Source organism: Podarcis liolepis, assembly GCF_965112155.1.
Source record: "Podarcis liolepis genome assembly, chromosome: 9".
NCBI classification, from domain to species: Eukaryota; Metazoa; Chordata; class Lepidosauria; order Squamata; family Lacertidae; genus Podarcis; species Podarcis liolepis.
Genome location: NC_139564.1, coordinates 17,168,388 through 17,182,192, shown reverse-complemented (window position 1 = coordinate 17,182,192; position 13,805 = coordinate 17,168,388). Strand labels below are relative to the sequence as shown.

The following is a 13,805-nucleotide window of genomic DNA, read 5'->3' as shown; positions in this document are numbered from 1 at the left end:
AGCCATTTTGTTTTTATGTTTGTAAGTTGGGCCAAAGTTCCTGGGCCAGGGAAGCACCAACAGTGGACCTTGTCATAGCTGCAGGCAGGAGACTTGTGAGGTCAGACTCCACCCCACCCCTTCAGAGGGAGAGTTCCCTCCTCAATTTTTTTTTATTTTTAAATCCTATGGCTTCTATGACAAACTCCTGGGGACCATAGGAATGCATTCTGGAAAGGTGTGTAGGGGTGTAGGTGTGGGTGTGTGTGGCTGGGTGTGTCCTCACTCCCTCTCTCTCTCTCTCCCTCTCTCTGTGTGTGTGAGGGGGGGGGGCGGAGAAAAGAAGAGTTATGGTGGATCTTTGGCACTACTAAGGAAAAAAAACAATGCATTTACTGGGGGGGGGGAATAATGAAGGAGAAATTGAGTTCAGTTCCTAATTTTTTTCTCTTGATGGATGCTAAGAACACTGCATACTATATCAGGAGATGATATCATACATGGCTGTTACAGCCACAGTCTGTTATGCTAGATGCTGGAAATAATTTTCTGTCGGCTTCTGAATGGGAAAATAAACTGCTTGACGGTGATGTCAAAACTTACTAATTATACTCAAGGCAAAGAAAGAGAACAAAAAGTATTATTTTATTTTTTGAAAGGAAAATTGGTCTACTTTTATTGATTACTGGAGAAATTATGCATACTCTTCTGACTTTATGTATGCCTTTCATTTATTGTAATACCTTGTTCAGGAAAAATCATGTGTGTGTATGTGTGGTGTTGTAACACTGTAATACAGAAAAACAAGTTTAATATTATGCTTTCTGTCTGCAATTAATGTACCAAGAATGCACTGCATTGTTTTTGTACATTCGCAGAATGCACTGATAAGACAGACCTTTAGCTGATGTAGGATGAAATCAATAAAAAAAAATTATCCACAACTAAATTCTACTGAAATTACTTCATTTTCTTAAGCTAGCCACCCCCAACCTGGTGCCCTCCTGCTGCCTGGGACTACAACTCCAAGGTATTAACTGGGGCTGATGGGATTTGTCACCCAAAATAGCAGGAAGGCACCATGTTGGTAAGGCTGAATTTAGCATTCAACTATACACTTTAAATCCATTGATTTCAATGGCACATAAAGTTCATTAATGTTAAGTATTCTTTCTTTCTGAAACCTAATGGGTAACATAATATTTACCCCAGTTTACAGTTTCCTTATCTAGACAGTTTTAATTTGATCAGAAATCCTCATTGAGGCTATTTTAGTGGAAACATGGGTAAACATTTCTCAAACCAACAAACATATTATGGATTCTTTCCCTTTTGATGGGAAAGATTCTTTCCAAATGGATAATGTGGCCCACTACTACAAGTGATCCTGGCTGCTAGATTATTCTTTTCAGAAGTTGCTATTTGAAGCTGGTAACCTGGCTACAACCGCCACAAAGACAGAATCTAGTGGGGATCTCTTTGATGAAAGAGAGCTTTATCAGCAGACTTCCATACTTTTTCTTAGGATTATCTCCTTTTATTAATTGTGTTGTTTCTCATTTGGGGGATTAGCATCAGCACAGTCAAATACTGAGGCGAGAACAGAGTAACTAAACTTAGCAAAAACTGGAAAGAATTACCAATTCCCCCATATCAGAACAAGCTTTGTCAATTTCAATATCAATTTGGTAAATAAAGCTAATATTCATTGAAGTACCAAACCAGCCTTGGCCACTGTAATCTCTGAAAAACCAACATCAGAATCTGGCTTGTGTTTTGTTTGTTGTTAAATAACTTCTGTCAAATAACTTACTGTGTATGTGCATATATAATATTGATAGACCAGGAGTGAGACCTTGCTAGCTTGATGAAGAAGTTAACCTAGTGTGTGGTGGCTGTGAAAAAGGCAAATTCCATGCTAAGGTCATTAAGAAAGGAACTGGAAATATAACTGGCAATATCACATTGCTGCTACACAAATCTATGGTGCAACTGCATTTCAAGTAATGTGTACAGTTCTGATTGACTCGCCTCGAAAAGGCTAAGTGTGAGGCCGAGTCTTCAGTCTCTATTTGCTGCTGCTGCTAATTATGTACAACATGACATGCCCCTCCCCCGCCCTGCTTTCTTATTTTTACTACCACCTGAAGTCACAGAAAAATGCTCTGTTAATTCATTCAATAAAATTTTAGCCCAGCTGGCACCTCTTGCACTGAGCTAGAGATGGAGCCGCCTCTGAGTGCTCCCCAAACTGCTCTCATGTCATTTTTTTTAATATTTCAGACTGAGTGTCAAAAACAATGCCACATAAAAAGCCTGAAGGACCCCCTATAGATGGCAGCTGGGTATGCAGCAATACTGAGGATGTTATGAGCTGCTGAGGAAATGGCACAGTAGGAGGCACAGTGGTGATTTTAATTCCAAATTTCCTGTGATTGAGTCCTCAGGCCTAATGTGCAAGAGCAACAGCTTTAGTGCTATTCATAGATATGAAAGCTGACCTTTGTCCCTCTATGCCTCAGCCGCACATTTGCTCTGTACGTTTTATATCAGGAGCAAGCTATTTAACCCACCTCCTAATGCCATCTGTACCTTTCTTCTTTTAGAGAGGGAAAGGCCATTTATCTGCTGATAGACCCAGCCCATAAAGCAATGTATCAGGTTCCTACCAAATCTTAATCAATATGCTGTAAAAAGTTTGAACAGGTTTTCTTGTAAGGAAAAAACAAGTAATGTATGAAAGGAAGAGTAAATCTCTCCCTCTCTCCCTCTCTCCCTCTCTCTCTCTCTCTCTCTCTCTCTCTCTCTCTCACACACACACACACACACACTTCTCTCTCCTTGGATTTCAGATATGATGTCCCAGAATTCACATGCTCTATGAATCCCATACTGCCTGTCCATATAAGCTTTATTAGAAAGCCTGGTCATCTGTGATGAAGTTAGTTTGTACAGGTAAAGGTAAAGCTAAGTCTAGTTAAGTCTAGCTGAATTCGACTATGGCGCTCATCTTCGCTTTCAGACTGAGGGAGCCAGTGTTTGTCTGCAGTTAGCTTTTCTGGGTCATGTGGCCAGTATGACTAACTGCTTCTGATGCAACAGGACACTGTGATGGAAGCCAGGGCACACAGAAACACTACCTTTCTGCCATAGCAGTACCTATTTATCTACTCGCGCTGGTGTGCTTTTGAACTGCTAGGTTGGCAGGAGCTGGGACAGAGGAACAGGAGCTCATCCCGTCGTGTGGTTTCAAACTGCTGACCTGACGATGGGCAAGCCCAAGAGGCTCAGTGGTTTAGACCACAGTGCCACCCACACTTGTACAGCAAACACATTGAAAGGGCACCTCCTTTTCCTTAGGTCAGAACCGATATTCCAAAGCGACAGCTATAACTTATTTCAAATTCAAAAGTAAACCATAGTTTACTATCCCACAGAGGCCCAATTTTTCTACCCTGTTCTTAAGTGACAATTGCTTTTCTCAGAACCGCCCAAAACAAATCAAATTAAACATCTAAACATTACTGCTCACTTCACGGGAAGTTGGGAAGTACGACTATCAAATTGGCCAGAGTAATACATTCCCTGTCATCACAAACCACTATTATAGACTGACAGTATTTGGAAAGGGTTTTTGCATATGAAATCACTCAGTCACGTTACTGCTGAATCAGTGTTGCTCTCTCCTGGAGCAAGTCAGCAAGCAATAACAGAAATGGTTGCATTTTATATTACTTTTATTTGCCCTCAACAGTGCTGGCTGGGAGTTGCACATGAATCTCCCCTGAGCCTGACCTCAATGTTTACATGAGTTCCACAGGAAAGCTAGAAGTCTTCCCTTCAAAAGCCAAAACAAATGTACCCCTGGTTTTATTTTTAATATCCTGCTATTTTTTAAAACGAGCATACAACAATGTGTCTCTGTATGCCTACACACAGTTGTCACCTGTCTTCTCAGTCTTCTTCAAACGAACAGATGCCAACAAATCACCACCTTCTCATAAGTTATTCTTTATATAAAGTCACTCTTTATATAAATTCGTGACATTGACTTGAGGACCATAGTTGAGATGAAGCTAAACAAACATACAGAAGGCATGCCACCTTGAGTTCCACGATGGAAGAATGGAGGGATAAGGGAAACCTAGGTTGTACATACATGCATACTATGTGCCTGTCAGGTACCTAGGTTCAGGTGGTAAGGTCCATGCCCCAATGGCTGGAAAGGTAACAAGTACCCTAAAATTGAAGGTATAAAAAAGCAGTCATCCAGAAGGATCAGTGTCAAATTCCCAAAGGGACGGCTTAGTGCAGGGATGGGGAATCTGTGGCTCCCTGAATGTTGTTGTACTTCAACTCCTATTGGTGCTTGTCAACATGAACAATTGTCAGGGAAGATAAAAGCTGTAGTCCAACGCCATCTGGAGGACCACAGATTCTCTAGTCTAGTCTGTCACCACCAAGTCATCCAGAACCTGGAGTGATAAAGCAGGCAATGGCACAGGAGTGACTTCAGAGCAATGTGTTTCAAAGAGAGCCAGTGTGGCATAATGGTTAGAGAGTTGAGCTAGGACCTGAGAGAGCAGGGTTCGAATCCCCACTCAGTCATGAAGTGCGGCCAGTCATTATCTCTTAGCCTGACCTATCTCCCAAGGTTGTTGTGAGAATGAAATGGGGAAGAGGAGAACCGTGTACACCACCTTGAAATCCTTGGAGGATAAATAAATGTAAGGAATAAATAAATAATAATAAATAAAGAGGACTGTGGTCTATAAGGTTTGTACTTGACTTGAACCACTTGCAAACCCCATCTGCAAGCAGCAACCCTGGTGCCAGAGGGAATAGAGAGAAATGTCGTCAGGGTGACAGAAGTACTTTTGGATAGTATGATGGCTTCAGCAGATGTCATAAAATAATAATTGTGGGCCATGCATTATGCCATGTTCACCTAACATGCCCTATTGACAAAGTGGAGACATAACCCAGGGCTGTTTGGCTGATCAGGAAGAATAAAGGTTTTTGATTAGGATGTCTCTGCTCACACAGTAGTTTTAAAAGGTGCAGCTATTCCTGTAGATAAGAGAAGCAGCTTCCTCTCTGGGTGTAGAGAAGGATAGATGCCTCACCACAACAGCCATACACACACACCCATCTGCTTGCTGATCAGGCAAACAGAAGTTTTAATAGATGCCAATACATACTGATTAAAAGCAAACATAAGGAAATTGAGATCCAGGGTTTAAGATCCTGGAGTCTTAAACAGGGCTTAAAGTTTTGCCTAACATTAATGTCTCACGAAGAGTGCAAGTCTGCTTCCAGGATATCCTTTGCCGTTCTGTATATCAGTCAACTCCTCATGATTTTTGCAAGCATGCAATTATAGCCAGGGTACTTGGAAGCATGCACCTGTTTAAGTCAAATACCCCAAGTATCATTGACTCTTGATGAAAGCTATTTACCTTGAATGGCAACGGTTCTTCAGTAAGTGGGCTGACAGGAAGCGAGTTGGTACTGCTTGCAGGACTCATATCTGCACTCTACAATAAAAAGCAAAATAAAATCTAGATTAGCCTGTGACAAATCCACTGTTTAAGTGCTTGGTGTAGCTGTGGTACTTTGACCAGGAGAGCACCCCATCTATTACAATGAAGAGAAAATGAATAATGATACAAAAACCTGTAACCGAAGCAAGCATTCTACTTTGAGCATTTTTCTTGGTGCATTTTAACACCATCTGGAGTAGCAAATAAGGAGCAACACTATCCTAACCATATCTACTCAGAGGTAAGTCCTATTGAATTCAGTGGGTTTTGCTCCCACTTAAGTAGGGTTAGGATTGCAGCCTAAGATCTTCAAAGTTAAGTACTGAAAAACACAAGCTAATAAGCACCTTTAGCAAATACAATAGAAACATTTTGTTCCCCTTAATGGCCCATCACCCAGGCAATCACCTCATCAGGAAGCTAGCCTGGCTTATATTTTAACACTTGCTGGATCCAAGGGTTGGAAGGGTCTTGGCAAACTGCCTACTCCCCCCTCCCCCACCTCACAACAATATAATATAAAAATATATAAATGTAATATATGGAACGAGAGCAAACTTCAGGATCCTGCTTCTTACTTGTGGGGGTATAAGGGGGATGACTGACAAGCATCAGGCCTGATGTTTTAATTTGCGGCCTGGCTGGCAGTGTCAAGCACAAGATGTGGATGGTAGATCACACACTGTACAGTATATCTGAGTATATCAGCAGTTCCCCACTCTTTCAGAAAATAGAAACCAAGGATGGGAAGCCTGTGCTCCTTTAGAGGTTGTTGGACCCCAGCTCCCACTATGCCCAGCCAGCATAGTCAAAGGTCAGGAATTATGGGAGTTGTAGTCCAGTAACAACTGGAGGGTCACAGGTTCTGCATCCCTGATATAAACTGTATGTGAAAACTTATTGCCTCTCGCTCCAACTCATAAAACTGGATTGTTCAAGCTGTGACCCTATTTTTCTAAACAGAGAGGGCACGACAGCCACCCTAGATAATTGTACTATAAAATATGTGCAGTCTTGTGAACATCACTCCCAAAGATAGAGCCAATTTTGTTTGTGGTAACTGCTTTTCAACAAGAGACTACAGTGCTATGATAGCTGCCAGACACCAACTTCCCTCAAGATTGCCATCAAAAATTATTGATCCAAGAAGTTAATACTGGCAGAAAATATCTTCAGTGGATATTAGAAGCAAGAGAACAAATAAATCCTGATAACTAAAGAAAGGAGAAGACAATCTGTGTATTTTATAGCTATTTAAAGAGAGGAAGTGCATTTCCAACTTATTTTCAGGGTGATTGCTTCAACTGTATTGTTGGTCATTTAGTTCAATATAAGTTCACAGCCTGGAAGTTGAGTACAGCAAGCAGATGGGATATGACTGAATAAATATTTCAGAATGTTAGACTTTTTAAGGAACAGTAAAAGAGCCAGTCACAATTCTCTTGCGTTCTTGTGCCATATATTTATTTTAGTGCAGGGAGAAATCCTCTCATTTGTATACCATGCAAGTTTTGTATGGGCTTTTTGGGATAGTTAGGAAATGGGGTCGTTCCATTTTCATGGATACATTTAAACACATCTGCTGAGTACTGGGACCTGATCAATGGTAACTTATAACCATACTGATCTTGATAAGAATTTCTTCATGAAAGCTTATGGGACAACTCCACAGTAAACACCTTAAGGTTTGCAAAGTAATGCACTTGTTAATAAAACACTACACAGCAAATGATTTGTGATATCTATTCGTTTTTCTATGCATAATATGCTACAGAAGGATCTGGGCAACGACCAATAAAATTGTAAGTTGCCCAATATTCACAGAGAAGGGTGTCATCCATAGCCTGGTGCAAGAACCCTTAATTCTGTGCAGGAGCTAAATATCACGTGCAAATGTCTAACATGCTGACATTCATTGAGAACATATTTAAGTAATACAAAATTCAGACTTGAAGCCTCCATAGCTAAATAAGTTAAAATGACCTGTCAAAAGTGGTTCCATACTGAAATTACAAAAGTCCTTTGGAGAGTAGATGAAGCAGTGAGAATAATTGCAGTCACAACATTTAAAACGTGCAAAATGGCTCATTAAAGCTTTAGTGAAATACATGGCAACCTAAGCAAGTTAATTCTGTTCTGAATAACCTCTACTCTACATTTCTTTCTTGTCTTAAAACGCAGGGACATTACTCCTGGCAAACAGAAATATATAAGAAGTTCAATCCCAAACTTGAAAAATGAAAACAGAAGAAAATGTATATATTATATGCATGAGTGCATGCCTACACATAAATTTGCAGTACAGCAGTGTGGTATAAAGGTAAACACAGAGTAATATATAGAGATATATAATTATAGATATACAGAGAGACAGAGTACAAGAGCACAGAAATACACACACCAGGTATTCTGGAATGTGCTATAAAATTTATATTCAGATGCAAGGTTTTCAGCACTGATTCTTACTCAAAAGTATATTACACTTATTTCAACCTTATCACAATGCAGCATAAAACTTGCAACACATTTTTGCAGTCCCAGGTGTCCAGACGCCTCAAAGTGTAGAGCAGCTGTTCTTTGCCAATAAAATGAAGACCACCAGGCACACAGATTGCAGTCACTTTTCCACTTCCCACACAGAAGACCTGCTTATCATGGAGGAAGGAGTTAACCCACCACTTCCTTTATCTTCCCTCAGTATGCCACTGACATCTTCTTCCAAGTCTTCTCCTCTTCTTCTTCTTCTTCTTCTTCTTCTTCTTCTTCTTCTTCTTCTTCTTCTCCCCCCCCCCTTGACTTGCTTTGAGACTTAAGAGCCATCAGGTAGAGTCTGGCATCTTGCACCATTTTTCCCACCCACCTGCAGCCCACCCAGGCTGAATACTGGTCTCAGCAGATTGTTCCCCACACATATGTATAAAGAAACAATTTCCAGTACAAAAATGTAAGAGGAAATAGTAATAGCTATCTATTGCATTAACATACATCTTCACAGCTGCAAGCCTGAATAGCTTTAGGAAGACCCTAAAATAATGCAAATCTTTATTTAAAGTTAGTCCCAAGGTGGCTTACGAAAGGTAATTGACTAATTTAAAATTATTGCAAGCCACTGTAAGTAAGTATATAGACACTAGAAGAGCAGGATATATGTATATATAAATCAATGAATAGGGCCCAACGGATAGGGCTTGGTCTTTTGGGGGGTAGCTGAGGGCTCAGGTATGCTGGCACTGCAGCCCAGCCTGTTTGCCATGGTTGCAGCGGGAAAAGATTGTTGTTGAGATAAGAAGGAAGCTGTCAAAGCCCAGCTGCTGTGAATCCCTACTTAAGACTCCTTGGCACCATATAACAGGGATGGAAAATATGTACCCTTTCGCTTAATTCCATGCAGATGGAGAGAGGAGCTTGGAGGGAGGGCAAGGTGGGAAGAATGGGACGGGCATCTAAAATGGGTAGAGAAAGGAAGGCGAGGTGGGAGGGACCCTTCTGTAAGTGGTCAGTTCAGACCTCTGGCAAGAGATAGCTGTCTTTCTCATTGCAGATTTGGAGATGGCATGGGATGTGTGGGGGGAGAGGTGAGAGAGGAAATCCGCTTGAATTTGTGATGATCTGTGCACTGGGGTAGTGTGGGGATATGGCAACAGGGGAGAGGAGGGAAGCCTCCCCACCCCTCCTTTAGAGGGTGGTGTAATCTTATGCTTTGCATTTGACTTGTGCCACGCTGCCCAAACTCCTGGCAACAACTTGGGACTCACGTCATAATCCTGACATACATTTAAAGCACATGGCTTCCCCCATAGGATCCTGGCAACCATAGTTAGTGAAGGGTGCTGGGAATTGTAGCTCTCTGAGGGGCACAACACAGTCCCCAGTATTATTTGGGGAAAGTCATGAGCTTTAAATGCATGGTGTGTGGCTAGAGACTGCCTCTGCCAATAACAACCTATCCACAGCTAGAGGCCAGAAGAGGAGGCCCTGTTATCATTTGGGGAAGCACAACTCATTTTGTGTGCATTTTTCAAGGATTCTGTGCATTTTTAGGATGCCTTCTGAAATTGTAGGATATTTTATTCATGTCTATGCTTTTTTAAAAAAATATATATATTATGTTTCTTGTATTGTTCCTTTTGTTACTACACAGTTCACATTTGTGGCCATTTCTCGAAAAAAAGAAGCACAACAAAATGAATAATAAACTTAAAGCAACTAATCAATATTATTTCCTTCACTATGTAGTTCTTGCTGGTATGGAGGTGGCAGCTTCAGACTCCCCCCCCGCCCCGGCTCCAAGATCATAGCAGAAGCAGAAGATCTCACTGGTCTCCAAGACCCAGGAGCTGTGCAGGTGCAAAACATCTTCCTTCATTTAAATTGCCAGGCTTATAGTTTTGATTTATGTGATGGTGGTTTGCGGTAATGGCTGGTGGCTAATGCAACACACACACACAAAATGACTAATGTGTACTTCTTGTGCCTTACAAAGGAGAGGTAGGCTCCATTACAGACCTTCCACTGATGGAATAAATGTGAACTGCCCAGAGGCGACTCTAATTATTATAGGGAATTGGGGATGGCTCCGAGCACTATAGACTAGTGCTTTGGATCTCTTTTAAAGCAGACACCAATCAAACTTCTTTGGGGAAAACTGAATCAAGACCTATCTTGGCATCATAGCTGATTTAAGTAAGCCACCTAGAGTGGGACAATCCTTTTAAATGATCGTTATGCTTAAAATTTCTGGCATGAGCTAATGACTTAATGTAGAGCACAGGAGAAATTAGCACTAAACAACAGGTGCATGTTGAGCGAATGTGTATCAAACATTTCTTCTGGAATCAAACGTGTTTTCAGCTATGTTGAACTGAAAATAATAAAATAAAGATCAGTAGGAAGCTAACCAGGCTCTAATTTACATTGCTTATAAATTATTATTGATAACTCAGTGTAGGAGTTACCATTTGGAGAAAAAGTGACTGATGTGTTTTTAATAAACATAATCAGTTAGTCAGAGACACTATTGGATTGCTGTAAAACACTGTTACATTTAGAAGCCGACAGTGACGGACAGGATTAATTCGAAAAGGCATAGATGTCACTTTTTGCCACATGCTCAGGAAACCCATGTATTTCCACTCAAAAATACCATAATGCCTGGATAAGCAATTGAGCTATTTATAGAAGCTCTCGTGCTAGAATCAATTAGCTTTTTACTAGCCACAACTGTTATATGTTTATAGAACACACAGACAGACTTACTGAGGATATAAGAAAGTGACTACGAAGCAAAACAGTGGTGATGTTTGGTAATTTTATGACTGGACTTTTGGAGGCATATCTTTGTAGCTGGAAATGCATATTACTTCACTTTATTTACTCCTAAATGTGGTAAGGTAGCCCTGATGCATTTAGGGTTCCTGCTGTTTATCATGTTGAACAGGGCCAAGATGCCTGCCCCCAAAGTCCTGTCCTAGCTGAAACAAGCTGCTTCCCAAGACAAACTCCATCTTCTTATGATTTCTTCTCACACTGTTCTGGCAATGTCTGAAGGCAGGAAATGCCCTGGGAGAAATCAGTGATGCAGTTCTTACTTCTTCTTCTTCTTTGGTGATCACTCGTAGCCAAGTATGATTGTCTAACATGGAAACGCTCTTAACAGTGATTCCGTAAGTGACGGTGGAGGCCAATTCTGGATCCACACGTCCTTCCACAGTGGGGACATAGGTGAGGGGACACAGTGAGGGTTTGCAAAACGTGTATTCCTCTTAGCTCTTTTCTCCTTTTTGCCCTGAATTCGTGCTTATTCAAAGTCCACAATATCTTCGGTAAAGGCTGTTCTCTAATTGGAGTGTTCATAGGCCAATCTTTCCCAGTCATCAGTGCTTACAGTGGTGCCTCGCAAGACGAAATTAATTTGTTCCGCGAATTTTTTCGTCTAGCGAATTTTTCGTCTTGCGAAGCACGGTGTCGGAAAAGTTTTGGAAAAGCTTCAAAAATCACCAAAAACCTCAAAAAAGGCTACCACACCGCGTTCTATGAGTTGCTCCTCGAAATCAAGTCACAACTGTATTAACGGTGTTAAGAAAAAGGAAACAAACTTGCAAGACGTTTTCGTCTTGCGAAGCAAGCCCATAGGGAAATTCGTCTTGCGAAGCAGCTCAAAAACCGCAAAACCCTTTCGTCTAGTGAGTTTTTCGTCTTGCGAGGCATTCGTCTTGCGGGGCACCACTGTATACTACTTTTTTTTTTTTTTTAGATTTGCCTTGAGAGGATCTTTAAACCTCTTTTGTTGTCCACTGGTATTTCGCTTTCCATTCTTAAGTTGGGAATAGAGTAGTTGCTTTGGAAGATGATAATCAGGCATTCGAACAACATGACCAGTCCAACAAGGTTGATGTTGAAGAATCATTGCTTCAACACTGGTGATCTTTACTTCTTCCACTACACTGACATTACAGTGGTACTTCAGGTTACATACGCTTCAGGTTACATACGCTTCAGGTTACAGACTCCGCTAACCCAGAAATAGTGCTTCAGGTTAAGAACTTTGCTTCAGATTGAGAACAGAAACCATGCTCCAGCGGTGCGGCAGCAGCAGAAGGCCCCATTAGCTGAAGGTGTGCTTCAGGTTAAGAACAGTTTCAGGTTAAGTACGGACCTCCAGAACGAATTAAGTACTTAACCCGAGGTACCACTGTAGTTTGCCTGTCTTCCCAAGTGATGTGCACTGGACAGTGAGGTGGGGTGATAGCGCTCACCTGATCTCTTGTCAATTGCATCACTGCTGCTTCAAGGAGGAAGAGAGGTGAGGCGGCAGCGAGGTTGCTAAGGCAGGAGCACTGGAAGGAGCACCCTATTGCCTCCACTGGGGCATTTGCACAGTGCCAACCTTGCTGCTGCCTTGCCACCAGAAGCTAAACATCAGCAAAGCAACTCACTGGAGGTGAAGATAGCACAGTTGCACCACAGCATCATCTTCTACTAGCCCCTAAATTGGTGGGGCAAGTTAGTGTGAGAAGTAACCAGATTATAAGCCTCCCCAACCCCCGTTGTGCTGTTAGCAGAGCAGTGTGAAATGGAGCTGCAGGAAGTAGCAACCACTTCACTCACATAAAAATTACCCTGAGGCAGAAGAGGCCTAGAAATGGAGTCTGTGAGCTGGAGGTTTCTTGCCTGTGATATATCAACTTGATTAACACCATTCCATGCATCTTTTTTTCATTCATGCATTGTATAAATTCTTCAAGAGACTCAAAGGTAATCACCATGTCAGCAGCTAAGTTTTCAAGATATTGTACGGATATGAGAACTCATGCAAGTAAATGAAGGATTCCTGCGGTTGCATTTGACGTTCACAGCTTGAGTCTCCAATTTCCGACACTGTCCCTAATATCTCACCTTCTCAAAGCTGTCTACATAGAAAGGAAACTGAATTACCACTGTTTCAGAAACTCTCACATTATTCCTCTGAACATGTAATTGCCACAGAACCCATTACTGCTAGTTAAAGTCTTATTCAAAATTTGACAGAACCACTCATACCACTTATGAAGTTGAAGGAAAGATCTTTCTCTCTCTCTCAATTAATAACTTGAATTCTACACAATCAGAATTTTTAAAAATAAAATAAACAAAAGTGGTTCTAGGCCTCCAGAACTGTGTAGAAACATTTCAGGTTTTATCATCGTCTATAGCCAATGGTCATCACAATATAAACATAAAGCACTTATGTGTAGACTACAGAAGGGGGGGGGGGGAGAGAAGAAGAAGAAAAGAAAACCATCAGTCCAATAAGACTGGGGTAAACCCTAAGGATACAAATGAACAGGATTGAAAACATTTATTTAGCTTAAATTTCCCCTCAACATTTAGTACTAGTATGATTCAGAAAGGCCTTATTTTCAGGGTTGAGTGAATCATTGCATTGGTGTCTGGGCATTTCACAAGTACAAGCAATAGCAGAAGGGTTCACACAACCCCTCTGAGACACTAAAAGGATATGTAAGTGGGTGGCACCAGTTAGCCCAATCTTTTATCTGCCGATACTAACAGCTTTCAGTACATGAGAGAGGGCATGTGAGATCACCACTAATTCTTCCTTAAGCCAGGCTTTGGAGGCCAGTGGTTGAACATTTTGGGGCCCAAATGGGATCCCCTCAAGTCTTCACAGGGCTTGATAGATGAGCTCTGGATCATCCCACACTTCCTACAACCATTACAATTTGTGTGTGTGTGTGTGGATAAATCCCGGGGAATTCCATTCTTACCTGAATGCTCTTCTGGAGG

General features: G+C 41.4%; 1 protein-coding gene across 8 annotated transcripts in view; it reads right to left on the bottom strand.

Moving 5' to 3' along the window:
* CCSER1 (coiled-coil serine rich protein 1) overlaps positions 1-13,805 on the bottom strand; it is a 704,602-nt gene that overhangs the window by 350,434 nt on the left and 340,363 nt on the right. For all 8 annotated transcript variants that reach the window (XR_014515539.1, XM_083458653.1, XM_083458656.1 and 5 more), the window contains one exon: positions 5,439-5,516. Coding sequence is in view for 7 of the 8 variants with exons in the window: in XM_083458653.1 (XP_083314779.1) it covers positions 5,439-5,516 (78 nt within the window). In the remaining variant the exon portion in view is untranslated. The remainder of the gene's footprint in view (positions 1-5,438; positions 5,517-13,805) is intronic.